This window comes from Aulonocara sp. 'chitande type north' Nkhata Bay, linkage group LG4, assembly GCF_057382095.1.
Source record: "Aulonocara sp. 'chitande type north' Nkhata Bay isolate Kocher_YH1m ecotype deep benthic linkage group LG4, A_spYH_male_GT1.1, whole genome shotgun sequence".
Taxonomy (NCBI): Eukaryota; Metazoa; Chordata; class Actinopteri; order Cichliformes; family Cichlidae; genus Aulonocara; species Aulonocara sp. 'chitande type north' Nkhata Bay.
Window position 1 is genome coordinate 23,178,360 of NC_141347.1, and position 13,262 is coordinate 23,191,621.

Sequence of the window (13,262 nt, forward strand, 5' to 3'; positions counted from 1 at the left end):
TCACCCCGGAGGCGCCCAGGAGGCATCCTTGTCAGATGCCCGAACCACCTCAGCTGGCTCCTTTCGATGTGGAGGAGCAGCGGCTCTACTCTGAGCCCCTCCCGGATGGCCGAACTTCTCACCCTATCTCTAAGGGAGAGGCCAGCCACCCTTCGGAGGAAGCTCATTTCTGCCGCTTGTATCCGTGATCTCGTTCTTTCGGTCACTACCCACAGCTCGTGGCTATAGGTGAGGGTAGGGACGTAGATCGACCGGTAAATTGAGAGCTTCGCTTTTACACTCAGCTCCCTCTTCACCACGACAGACCGGTGCAGCGTCTGCATTACTGCAGCTGCAGCCCCAATCCGTCTGTCAATCTCCGGCTCCCTTCTCCCATCACTCGCGAACAAGACCCCGAGATACTTGAACTCCTCCACTTGGGGCAGGAACTCATCCCCGACCCGGAGTGGGCACTCCAGCCTTTTCCGGCTGAGAACCATGGCCTCAGATTTGGAGGTGCTGATCTTCATTCCCGCTGCTTCACACTCGGCTGCGAACCGTTCCAGTGCGAGCTGGAGGCCTTCACCCGATGAAGCCAACAGAACCACATCATCCGCGAAAAGCAGAGGTGAGATTCTGAGGCTGAGATTCTGAGGCCACCGAAGTGAAAGCCCCCTGCCACTTGGCTACGCCTAGAAATCCTGTCCATAAAAATTATCAACAGAATCGGTGACAAAGGGCAGCCCTGGCGGAGCACATCACCCACTGGGAACGAGTCCAACTTATTGCCGGCAATGCGAACCAAGCTCTTGCAACGGTTGTATAGGGATCAAATGGCCCGTAGCAATGGGCCAGACACCCCATACTCCCGCAGCACCTCCCACCCCGAGGGACACGGTTGAATGCCTTCTCCAAGTCCACAAAACACATGTAGACTGGTTGGACAAACTCCCATGCACCCTCAAGTATCCTTGAGAGGATAAAGAGCTGGTCCAGTGTTCCGCGACCAGGACAAAAACCGCATTGTTCCTCCTGTCTCTGAGGTTCGACTAGCGGACGAACTCTCCTTTCCAGCACCCTGGCATAGACTTTCCAAGAGAGGCTGAGGAGTGTGATCCCCCTGTAGTTGGAACACACCCTCCGGTCTCCAAGCCGCATTCCGCTTGGCCTGTCGATACCTGTCAGCTGTCTCTGGAGTCCCACAGGCTAACCAAGCCCGATAGGACTCCTTCTTCAGCCTGGTGGCTCCCCTCACCTCTGGTGTCCACCATTTGGTTCGGGGATTACCACCACGGCAAGCACCAACCACCTTGCGGCCCCAGCTCAATGCAGCAGCTTCGGCAATGGAGACGCTAAACATGGTCCATTCGGACTCAATGTCCCCAGTCTCCCTCAGAATGCTGTTGAAGCTCTGCCGGAGGTGTGTGTTGAAGATCTCGCGGACTGGGGCCTCTGCTAGACGTTCCCAGCACACCCTCACTACGCGTTTAGGTGCACCAGGTCTGTCCAGCGTCCTCCCCCGCCACCTGATCCAACTCACCGCCAGGTGGTGATCAGTTGACAGCTCAGCCCCTCTCTTTACCCGAGAGTCCAGAACATATGGTCGCAGGTCTGGTGATACGATTACAAAATCGATCATCGACCTGCGGCCTAGAGCGTCCTGGTGCCACGTGCACTTATGGACACTCTTATATTCGAACAGGGTGTTCGTTATGGCCAAACTGTGATTTGCATAGAAGTCCAATAACAAAACACCGCTCGGGTTCAGATCAGGGAGGCCGTTCCTCCCAATCACGCCCCTCCAGGACTCGCTGTTGTTACCCACATGAGCATTGAAGTCTCCCAGCAGGACAACAGAGTCTCCACCTCCCAGCCCATTGTTCTTTCAGTCGGCTGGTTTCAGTCATTATGCAAATGTACTGTTTATAAGATTGGGTGAACCTGCAGTCAGCTGAGACTGCAGAAGTCACTTGGATGAGTGAAGAAACGTTTCTTCCACAAAACGTTATGTCCAGATGAACAGAATCAACTGTTGGAGCTTCTGCTGCATCTTCATAGTTGTGCGGGAGATTCACCAACCCTAAAGAAGTCCAAAAGAAGTCCAAATACACCACTGATCACTGGTTCTCAACAGCATTAATCTAAAACACATACTTCCATGGTTGTCTTAATACTTTTTCCTGTCCAGAGGCCTCTGTGTCATGTGAATTTCCAAAGCTAACTCAAGGACCATCATATGATTAGCAGCGCTGCCTAAAGTTTTAGTGGTGAAAGATTTGCATTAAAGAGTAAAAACTCCAGTTAACAGGTCAGGGCATGTTGTGTCACGCTGTTGCTACTTCAGTTTCTCAGAGAGCCTCACCCTCTTCTCTGCGGTGTTTCTGTACCAGCTCGTAGAAGGAAGAAAAAAAAAACAAACACGCTATGAGGACTTTAAATACATTAAAATCAGGGTGTGTCTGAAGACTACTACTTTTATGAACATGTGACTAAAATTATGTTAGAATTGTGATTAATTATCTGTTTTTAAAAAAGCGTTTAAAGCTTTGCAGACACTGAGTTGAGAAAGAATGACTACAATGTATACTGGTACCGTACTGGTACAGTAATTACTGGACCCTGACAGTTAACAGCATGCCAGTTTGTAAACAAACATCTTTATACGTCGAAAGCAGGTTATACTGGAAGACTGCTACTTTTATTAATATGTGACAGATGATGTTAGAATTATAAATAATTATAATAAAAATGTTTAAACCTTGGTGGACAATGCACTGAGAAAGAATGATTATCAACAAAATGACTTCACGCAAAGGATGTGTTATAAAAGATGTTTTACAATCTGTACCAGTACAGACTTGCCCCTGACGGTTAAGTTTTTTCACCTCGTGTTCCTCCCATCTTCTGTCTCAAATTCCATAGAAGATGCAAAGGCATTACGAAGAAGCTTTAGCATATGGCATGTATCCAGGATCACATGCACTTTTTAGGTCCATGAGGAGCAAGGCCTGGATGGCGAGAGCGTCAATTTCACCAGTGCATATATCTACTGGTTCCCTGTCATCTTGTGGATGTAAATTTCATCCATCATTAGAGCACACACCTTTTCCTTTCCTTGTTCTCTGTTTGCCTATACATGACTTTGTAGTTCTTTAAAAGATGCTACAGTAAAGCTAGGATCAAATGAGACACTACTGTACCAATTGCAGATGGTGTGACTGGGTGGGAGCGCTTTATTAAAATTCTCATTCCCATACTCATATGCCTTTGGGGTATGGTGGCAAAAGTGCAGTGTGGTGGAAAACTGCTCCTCAGAGTACTTAGCTGACTTTTTACCCTCTTGTATTTAACGCAATATGTGTTTTGGCACTTCATTGATTGACTCAGGCAAAGATGCACACTGATTTGATATCAACAGCTTTTAGTTCTTTGATGACACTTTTTAACTTTTGTCTTTAAACGCATAGACCAGGTAGGCAACTCCAGGCCTCAAGTGCGAGTGTCCTGCAGGTTTTAGATATCACTCTGTGTCAACAGACCTGAATCAAATGATTAGTTCATTACCAGGCCTCTGGAGAACTTCAAGTCATGTTGAGGAGGTCATTTAGCCATTTAAATCAGCTGTGATGGATCAAAGACAAATCTAAATGCCTGCAGGACACCAGCACTTGAGGCCTCGAGTTGCCCAGACCTGGCATAGACCTTTGGCATTGCAATCTCAGCTATTTCATGTATGTTGTGTTTACAAGGTTCTATAATAAAGGAAGCAAATTAGTACTTTGCTGTTACCCTGTCAGACCAGGGGTGCCACTAATGAGGCTGGGCAAGAGAGGGGAGAGAAGAAGAAAGTAGAGAGAGAGGTAAAAAGATGGAGTGCCGCTGTAAAGCCTGAAATAAAGTGTTGAACTCAGACGTCGTCTACCTGATTACAAACTCAACAAATTGGCGACGAGGATGAGCGCTTCAGTACCGAGCCCACCGCCCTTTTTGCAACGTGCAGGTGAGCCGCCGATACCGTTTATGACGTGGTGCAAATTCTTTGAGAACTACATGCTAGCGATAGATGCCACGGGAGAAACATGGCCGGAGAAACATGGGATCAGAGGGACAACGACTGTTCTACACACTGCTGAATCAAGGTACAACGTTTGCTGAAGCCATGACGGCGCTTGAAAACCATTTTGTCCCTAAAGTGAATGTAGTGGCATGCAGGCACACATTCAGACAGCGAGTTCAGCGGGCTGATGAAACTGTAACCCAGTATGTTGCCGCCCTCAGAGCGCTAGCTGTGCCATTGTGGTTTTGGAGTAATGGAGGGTGAAATGATTCGGGATCAACTTGTTGCTAATGCTAATCTCAGTGTTGTTAACCCTCTCAGGCTCAAATTAAGTTTTTTGTTGCTAATGCACAACCAAGTCCTGCAGTGGTACTTCTGAGTAAAAAAAACTGATAAAATATGTATGTGGGGTAATCAGGTTGTTAGTTTTTAACTGTCTCAAATCGGCAACGTCTGCCTTGAGAGGGTTAAAGATAAATTGCTGCTGGAGGAGGACCTTACATTGGACAAGGCAGTTACTATTACGTGTCAGGTGGAGGCTGCGGTAAGGACTGCTACACTCCTCTCTACTGCGCCCACAGCCCAGACTGCTGCAGTACAAGCTGTGGAGGTGAAGGACGCACGTCTTCAGGGAAAAAGAGGAGCGCGACCAGCTCAAGCCCGTAGACCTACATCTAAAGAATGGCACAAAAAGGCAAATGATAAAGAGTAACAGCGTCATTGTTTCAGATGTGGATCTGAGAAACACCTGGCTAATGATAAAAACTGTCCAGCAGCAAAAGTAAAATGTGATGAATGCAACAAAAAAGGGCACTTCGCCAGAGTTTGTAAATCAGCTGTAGTAGTGGTCAGGGAAGTAGTTGTTCCCGAGTTTACAGTCTTATGTGTTGATGATCACAAACTGATGACTGCAGCATGTGATAAGATTACATGCAAAATGAACATTGAAACACCACAGGGAAACTCTCAGGTTCTGGAGTTAATTGTGGATACAGGAGCTTCAGTATCTATCCTTCCAGAAGCCATCTACTAATAACATTTTCCACCCTGTGCTTTGACTGAACTGAAAGTTAAGCTTGTCACTTATGCAAAAGGTGACGTGCCTGTCATTGGCTGCCTACAGGCTTCAGTGAGGGTTGCAAACAATAACAGAACAGTGCCAGGATCATTCTTCATAGTTAATGATGGATCACCTTTGCTGGGGTTGAACTTAATTAAAGCACTTAACATTGATATCATTGCTGGAAAAGTCATCAACAAAGGAGAGGATCCTGCAAGAGGATCACCAGCCAGTAAACAAACATGCATGGTGAATAACATTGATTGTTCTTCTTCCCATCACCTCGGAGCTGTTAAAGGGTTCATCCACAAAGTTCAAGTGAACAAGACAGTACAGCCGGTTTGTCAAAAACTGCGGCATCTACCACTCAGCATACGTGAGGAGGTGTCAGCTGAATTTAAACGTCTACTCCAAGCAGACATCATCGAACCAGTGGATGCAGCTGAATGGGTGAGTCCTCTAGTGGTTGCAAGAAAAAGTAAGGGAGGCTTAAGACTTTGTGTGGATCTGCGTGAACCTAACAAGAGTGTGATCATGGACTGTTACCCTCTTCCTCACATGGAGGATTTGTTCACACAGCTGGCTGGGGCTACACATTATAGCCAGATTGATTTAAGTTCAGCTTATCATCAACTGCCTCTTCACCCTGATAGCCAAAGCCTCACAGCATTCATAACCCATGAAGGACTCTTCCAATTTACCCGAGTCCCATTTGGACTTGCTTCAGCCCCTTCTGCCTTCCAAAAGATGATGCAAACAGTCCTAAGAGACCAGACAGGAGTACAGAACTACTTGGATGACATAATAGTGTATGGACATTCCAGAGAAGAGCATGATGAATGATTACAGGCTGTCATCCCCCAGATAGCAAGGAGACATTGAACAGATGTTGATTTTCCATCTGAACCATCAGAATCGTCAGGATTGAAATGTCAACACAAAACCAATGTTGAAACAACATTGAAATACTGATGAAACCTTACACTGACATTGAAATAACATTGATTCACTGTTGTTCTGTCATCGTTGATTGTTGATCTATTTATAGTTGACAAGGTGACAACAATCACGTTGAAAAACCATCGATTTATGGTTGAGCGGGAAATTAAAGCTGCTACCACTTGGACTATTCCGCAGCACCCCTATCACATTGGTACATCCCTCCAGGTAACCATTGTCTTGGTTGTAGAGCTTGTAGAGCGGGACATTAGATTTACTCTCAGCGGAATTGACCGGAGAAGGCATCAGTTCATGCACTGCACTGGCCTGCACCACGATTAGTATAAGGTAAGAATGAATGACTTTTGTTCTATTAGTTATTTCCACGGTTGCATTTGAATAACAGTAAAACAAAAAAAAAAAAACTTGTTAATGTAAAGTTTCGGATAAAATGTGGGAGCCCGAAATTGTGTCTACTTTCATCTTACAATCCGGCAACAAATAAATTGCACTGCAAACAAAGTCTATCAACAAAGAAAACATTTTCGTTTCATACTTTTCCGTTATATTCCCTTACAAAGCTAGCTTTAACGCTTCGAGGGTTCCTTTGTTCTTGCCGTCGCCTCGGCGCTTGACCCAGACTTTCGCTCTGTAGTTGCTTTTTAGCATAGTACTACAAACAATTGTAAATCTGTGATATATGATTGATAAATGTAAAGGTAACTGTATAAATGTGTTCAATGACTTTGTTACTTTTAATGATTGGTGAGCACCCGCTTCGATTCGCACTCAATTCAAACTTTATGTTGCACGCTCACCTAACTTTACGCTGCACGCTCACCTAACTTGCGTTTGCACCTTTTGTCCACACGTAAACTGCGTTTAGCATTTACGTGTGGACGAGGAAGACGGAGAAAACGCAGTGTCAAAGGTGTGCGCCTATTTTGACGCCACACTGTGCGCCATGTTTTTGTCTCGGTGCCATGAATTCCTACAATGGCAGACTTAGACAAAATACTGTTAATTTTATTATCTTCAGTGTTTAAATGCTTACATATACGGGTTTGCTTGTAATTGTTGCCTATATACATTTTAAGCTATTATTTATTATTTAGTTCAATCAATAGATCAAGTTTTGTAGTGACTATGAAATATATTGTAATTATCTGTTTCCTGTTTATCCTAGACAGGGCAAAAAAGGACTCCAAATTAAAAAAAAGATAAAAATGAAAGACTGGTGCATTGTGCAGTTTAGCACTGGTGGTACAGAAATAGTCCCTAGATCATGGATAAATGGGGAGAAATTGTCATGGCCTCCATATCCTCCGTGAGACACATTCAGGATCCACGACACAGTAAAGAGGAGAGTTCATCCTGGTGCAACATGGCTCACCTATGCACCAGTCCGACTTCTGATAAGCCATGGTGGGTATCATCTGGATTGGTGTTGTATAAATGTAACAATAACAAGTTTTTCGTGTCCTAATTTATGTCTGGCCATACATTGTGTTTGTACTTCCAGACACATTTCACGAAGCAGAACGCAGTCTTCAGAAATATCTAAGTGAACACTGTGATATGTCTGACCTTCAGTCCGAAGCTGAAACTCAGACCAGTCATAAAAGAAAGCACAAGTAAAACTTTTTTTTATTTCACAAACATATCTTTGATTGCTAAGAATTTATGATCTTGTCTTTTATACATATCTGTGGTGCTTGCATACTGCAATATCACCACATAATATAGTCCAAAAAGTGGAAGCTTGTAAACTTTTTATAAATGCAAAGCCGTGTACACTTGTGCACTTCAAAAATTCCTTGTATACTGTACCTTCTTGCACATCTGTTTCCTGTGTGTGTTGTTATAAATCAAACTGTAACTTTAGGAAAAAATATTCCAAAAGCACATTTGTAATTACTTATGACCGCTTTCAACTTTTTTTCTTTAGACCAAATCCCCTGTACACATATAGTGACTCAGAGGATGAGCAGCCCACCAAAAAATGGTTTCCCCAGGCCCCTCGAGTGAAAATACCAGGTAATAAAATACTGTCTAGTGTCTTTGTACATATCTGTGTGTGACACAAGGAAACATTTGACAAGTTGTCTGTATTCTTAAATACTTAAAAAAAAAATTTCTTTTTCTGTCAGACCTGACGAGAGCTGTTAATGAACTCCGTGAGGAGGTCAGAGCCATCCGCAATGAATCGGTAGATGCTGGGGTACTGCCTCTGGATTTGCCCTTGCACAACATTGAGGAGCTAAACAATGCAGAGCCAGCTCTTCAATCACAAGAGGCAAATAAGGCAATGGTAAGTATATAAAGGTTATGTACACTTTGTAACTATAAATTGTAATAGCTGTCAGATGTGATTTAAATACATAACAACGGCCTGTTGATTAAACACACAAGCACTTGCCTACACATTTAAGACATGAGACACGCTAATTCCATCTCTTAAAATGTGTCTATAGGTGAGACGCTTTGCCTTGATTGGAGCCTGACGCAGCAGTTAGGAGCAAACTCTATGTCCGAGTTTGTCTTTGCACAAGCAGTGCAGAAATGGCTCCGATACGCCCCAGATCGTTTGGGTGGGTGCAGGACGCACATCATGCAAAAAAATTACAAACTTCTGTGAATCATATAAACGTAAATAGGAAACTGTCTTTTAATAAAGTATTTAGCAAACGAAACATGCCTATTGACCTTTTTTTGTTTATTTTTTTTCTCTCTTACATCACATGCAATGCTTTCTTATTTTAGGATATTAATATTGACATGATACATTGTGAGACATTTGGGTTTTTTTTATAAAGGGTGTCCAATTTAAGGAATAAGTACAATTATGTGTTTAGGTGGTTGAAGTATTGATGGAAACATGCAGTAGTTTAGTATTGGTTAAAATACCTATAAAGAAAGGTAGATTTCCAGTCATGATTTAACTGTTGTTTTAATAAAAAGCAACTGTGCGAAAGACGTGGAAAATCAACACCATAGCTCAACAGTGTTTCAATATCAGAATCTGACATTGTTTCAATGTCAGCAGTATTAGAAAATATAACGTTGAATCAACGTCAGGTTTCAACATTGATTCAACATCAAAACCTGACGTTGTTTCAACGTTAAAAAAGGGTGCAAGAGTGACGTTAGGTCAACGTCACACTTCAACGTTGATTCAATGACACAGCCTGATATTGACTCAACATTGTTTCAATGTTTCCTTGCTATCTGGGCCAACGCCTGAAGGATGTCGGTCTGCAGATCAACTTCAACAAAAGTTCATTTGGAAAGACATCTATTCTGTTCTTGGGACACGTCATTTCCAAGGATGGCCTAAGCCCCAGCCCAGACCACCTGACGGCCATCGCCAAAGCTCCTGCACCAAAAGACATGGCTGCTCTTTGTTCCTTCTTAGGCTTGACTTTGTGGTTCAGCAAATTCCTACCAAACTATACAACTGTGGTTGAACCACTCCATAAGCTACTTCGGACAAGTCAGACGGCTGAACTTCAATGGACTGATACAGCAAATGAAAGCTTCAACAAACTGAAGGAAATGCTACTAAAAAGCCCAGCACTGGCAATCTTCAACCCAAATCTGCCAACGTTCATCACCGCTGATGCGTCAGATTATGGTCTTGGAGCTGTTCTGACCCAGATGAACTCAAACAATGAGCAACGGGTTGTTGCTTTTGGTTCCCGCACCCTGTCCCCAGCCGAGAGGAATTATTCAACAATTGAAAAAGAAGCCCTCGCCTGCGTATGGGCCATCGAAAGATAGAGGAAGTACATATGGGGACGCAGATTTACTCTGAGAACTGATCACCAGGCCCTCACCACCCTGTTAAGTACTAAGGGGATGAACAGAGCTGGCATGAGGATAGCACGTTGGTCAGCCAGACTGATGTGTTTCCAGTATGACTTAGAGTACCGTCCAGAAAGCCAAAATGTTATCGCTGACTGTATGTCCCGTGTTCCCCTGCATACCACAAACACAAGTGAAGACTCTGAACAGGACTTAATCACAGAGATTGCTGAAATTTCTCCTCAGCTAACAACGCTTCCACTGGCTGACTTCAAAGCAGAATGTGAAGACTGTCCTGAATTAACAAAACTAAGACAGATCGTTCTTTCGGGCTGGCTGAAAGTATGCAAATCCTTACTAGATGACGTCAAACCCTACTTCCTGGTCCAACATGAACTGGCAGCAGAGTCACCGCTGATATTTAGAGGAACACGGCTGATCGTTCCCAAATCGCAGGGTGAAAAAGTAGTGCATCTAGCCCATGAAGGACATCAAGGCATGGTCCGAACCAAACAACGCCTGAGAGATCTATATTAATGGCCAAACATGGATGAGCTGGTCCACTAAATATTGTCCACATGCACAACCTGCCAATCATGTGACAAGACAGCAGCTGTTTCGCCTGCACCGTTACAACCCATCAAATTCCCAGAGGGTCCGTTTCAACATGTTGCTGTCGACATTGTTGGTCCGTTTGAACAAGGAACCTATGACTGCAGGTTTGCCATCACACTAGTCGACTATTTCAGTAAGTGGCCTGAAGTCGCATTCACACCAAATGCCTCAACTGCGACAGTGGTTGCATTCCTGACTTCTATTTTTGCTTGTGAAGGAAATCTTTATGAAATTACAACTGATAATGGTCCACAGTTCACATCAGCTGCCTTTGCTAAGTTTCTCGCTGAAAGGGGCATAAAACACATCAGGACAAGCGTCTATCATCCTCAAGCAAATGGATGTGTGGAGCGCTTTAATAGAGTCCTGAAGGACTCCATACAGACAGCACAAGCTACTCAGCAACCATGGAAAACTGTGATTACAGAACCGCTTCAAAATAATCGAGCTACTCCCCATGCTACAACCGGTGAGTCCCCTTTCCAGCTCCTCAGAGGAAGAGCCATGCGGACTAAACTCAATATCCTGCCACCACCGAAGGATGCTGGGCAATATGACCACATCAGATCCAAAGTAACATTGACACAGAAAAGAAGTGCACTTTACACAGACAGAAAGAGAGGTGCTAAACCTACTATAGTGACTATGGGTGCTTCAGTGAGAGTACGGAAGCCATTCCATGTGGGAAAAGGAGAGCCACAATACACCAACCCGCTGGAGGTACAGCAGCAGACGGGTGAGAGTTCTTTCATCCTCAGCGATGGGAGAAGATGGAATGCAGCACATCTCTCACTCGTCCCAGAGAACTCAAAACACACGCAAAGAGCTGATACAGAGGCGGAAAACATCAGCTCAGCACAGACTGCTACACGTCCCACCCTGCAGAGGGACAGACAACCACCAAGATGGACAAAAGACTTGATTATGAAAAAGGTCAGAGGTAAAAAAGAAAGGAGAAATATGCAGATGTGAGAAATGACTGTGAATGAAAAGTGCATTTGAGTTTCATTACCTATCTTTAATTCCAGCTGTGACTTCTAATGAGCTGAGAAGAAGGCACATGTTTGTTCCTTTTGATTCAGCGTTGATCCGGGGCACGTTTACTTTGCCATTACAGTTCTTTTATCAGGATATATATAAAACTGTTCTGAAGTTACTAATTGCCTCAAAAGTAAAAGGCTGTTGAATGTTTCATGTTGTGCTGCAAGGGAGAGAGTATTATTTGAGAAAAGGGGGAGATGTTGTGTTTACAAGGTTCTATAATAAAGGAAGAAAATTAGTACTTTGATGTTACCCTGTAAGACCAGGGGTGCCACTAATGAGCCTGGGCAAGAGAGAGGAGAGAAGAAGAAAGTAGAGAGAGAGGTAAAAGGATGGAGTGCCGCTGTAAAACCTGAAATAAAGTGTTGAACCCAGACGTCGTCTCCGCTACCTGATTACAAACTCAACAATGTATTTTGTTAGCGTCTCTTCTGAAGCCTGATTTTTCCACTTTAAAGACTTTTAAGACTTAATGTTGCAGCAGTTATCCTCTTGAATACGGTCCGGTTTTGCTAACATAGTTGATAACATGTAACTATGGTCCTGTTTGTCAATATCCACTGTTACGGCAGTGTCATCCAGATGTATGTCATTTTAAATCAAGATGGCAGTACTGGCGGCAGATGTCATCCTGTGGTTGGATTTTGCAAGTGTCTGACCAAAATTACCGTTGCCTGACACTTTGCTTGACAAACCTGGAGATTCACTTACCTCTGTGCCAGTACTTACCAAAATATTGTGTCTTGCACCTCTCCCAGTTGACCTCACATGAATACATGGAAAACTGAAAATAGTTGGAACTCATGTGCTCCTCGGGCGACAGTTTCCATATAGAAGCATAACAAAAGAATGAGGAACTTTTTATTTAATGTTGTTTTTTATAACACAACACATTTTGTATAGTTATAGATTTTATTAACCTTTGAGTCCATGGTGAAGGCATTTTCTTCAAAATGAGCACTGTTAAGACGAGATGGTCCAGGTTTCCAGTTCATCCTTTTTTATGTTTGCCAGGGACTGATTCAGTCTTGCTGCATCACCTACAGGAAAACTGAATAAAAAAAAACAGAACATGCAACTATGACAATTATTTTACTGGCTACTGTAAGAAAATGCAATAGTTGTTTTAAAAAGATTTTTTTTTTAAAAATCTTGAAAAAAGGAACATACAGCCACAGAATTTTTATACAAATACACTGCTGAACAGACTTGAATCTTCAGATTATGTTAAATAAATATGTGATTATGAGTTTGGTAAAACCAACATAAAAACATGACAATGTTACTTTATATCATGGAATATTTGTAGGGGATCAGTATGTTAACAGCACTGGAGAGGAGATGTGTGATGTATTGAATGCACCATATATTACAGATTCAGAGAATAGACATTTCTTACATATTAGCAACTTTCATACATAGTGAAAATAAAATATAAAGATGGGGTCACATAATTTAACAGATTATTAACTCACTAAATCAAAATCTTCCATAAAGGAAACAAAAAAAGCAGCCTTTTTCTTTTTAACTAAAGTCAAAGATTTAACCAACAGGTTTAAGTCGTTTTTCCAGTAAGCTAGTGTTGGTTTAGTCTTAAAAAAGCGACATTTATGTATAAAATGCTTGCACAAGATTAATAACACATTAACACCATAATTAGCTTTCTTTTCTTTCAAAAACACTCCAAACATTATCATATTTAAGGTAAATGGGGTAATTTGAATCCCACTGGAATAAAGCCAGGTATGAAAATCCAACCAAAATATT

The 13,262-nt window shown here is 42.9% G+C and overlaps 3 protein-coding genes across 6 annotated transcripts in view; 1 reads left to right on the plus strand and 2 right to left on the minus strand.

Moving 5' to 3' along the window:
* The window catches only part of LOC147332585 (nuclear GTPase SLIP-GC-like), a 144,018-nt gene that overhangs the window by 75,671 nt on the left and 55,085 nt on the right, over positions 1 to 13,262 (minus strand). The gene's annotated exons all lie outside the window — the stretch shown is intronic.
* LOC147332586 (nuclear GTPase SLIP-GC-like) overlaps positions 1 to 13,262 on the minus strand; it is a 145,074-nt gene that overhangs the window by 44,359 nt on the left and 87,453 nt on the right. The window lies entirely within an intron of this gene.
* LOC147332589 (uncharacterized) lies at positions 7,491 to 8,546 on the plus strand. Its single transcript, XM_086290622.1, has 4 exons — positions 7,491 to 7,669; positions 7,984 to 8,072; positions 8,186 to 8,346; positions 8,510 to 8,546. Exons 1-4 carry the CDS (start codon positions 7,614 to 7,616, stop codon positions 8,537 to 8,539), a joined length of 336 nt encoding a protein of 111 aa, XP_086146748.1. The 5' UTR covers positions 7,491 to 7,613; the 3' UTR covers positions 8,540 to 8,546.

What these genes read in the sequence shown, in the direction of transcription:
- LOC147332589 (XM_086290622.1), top strand. Translation starts at nt 7,614, where the DNA reads ATGTCTGACCTTCAGTCCGAAGCTGAAACTCAGACCAGTCATAAAAGA. An exon ending in CCCTCGAGTGAAAATACCAG is followed by an intron (nt 8,073 to 8,185) that starts GTAATAAAATAC and finishes TTTTTCTGTCAG; the next exon opens with ACCTGACGAGAGCTGTTAAT. An exon ending in AAGAGGCAAATAAGGCAATG is followed by an intron (nt 8,347 to 8,509) that starts GTAAGTATATAA and finishes ATGTGTCTATAG; the next exon opens with GTGAGACGCTTTGCCTTGAT.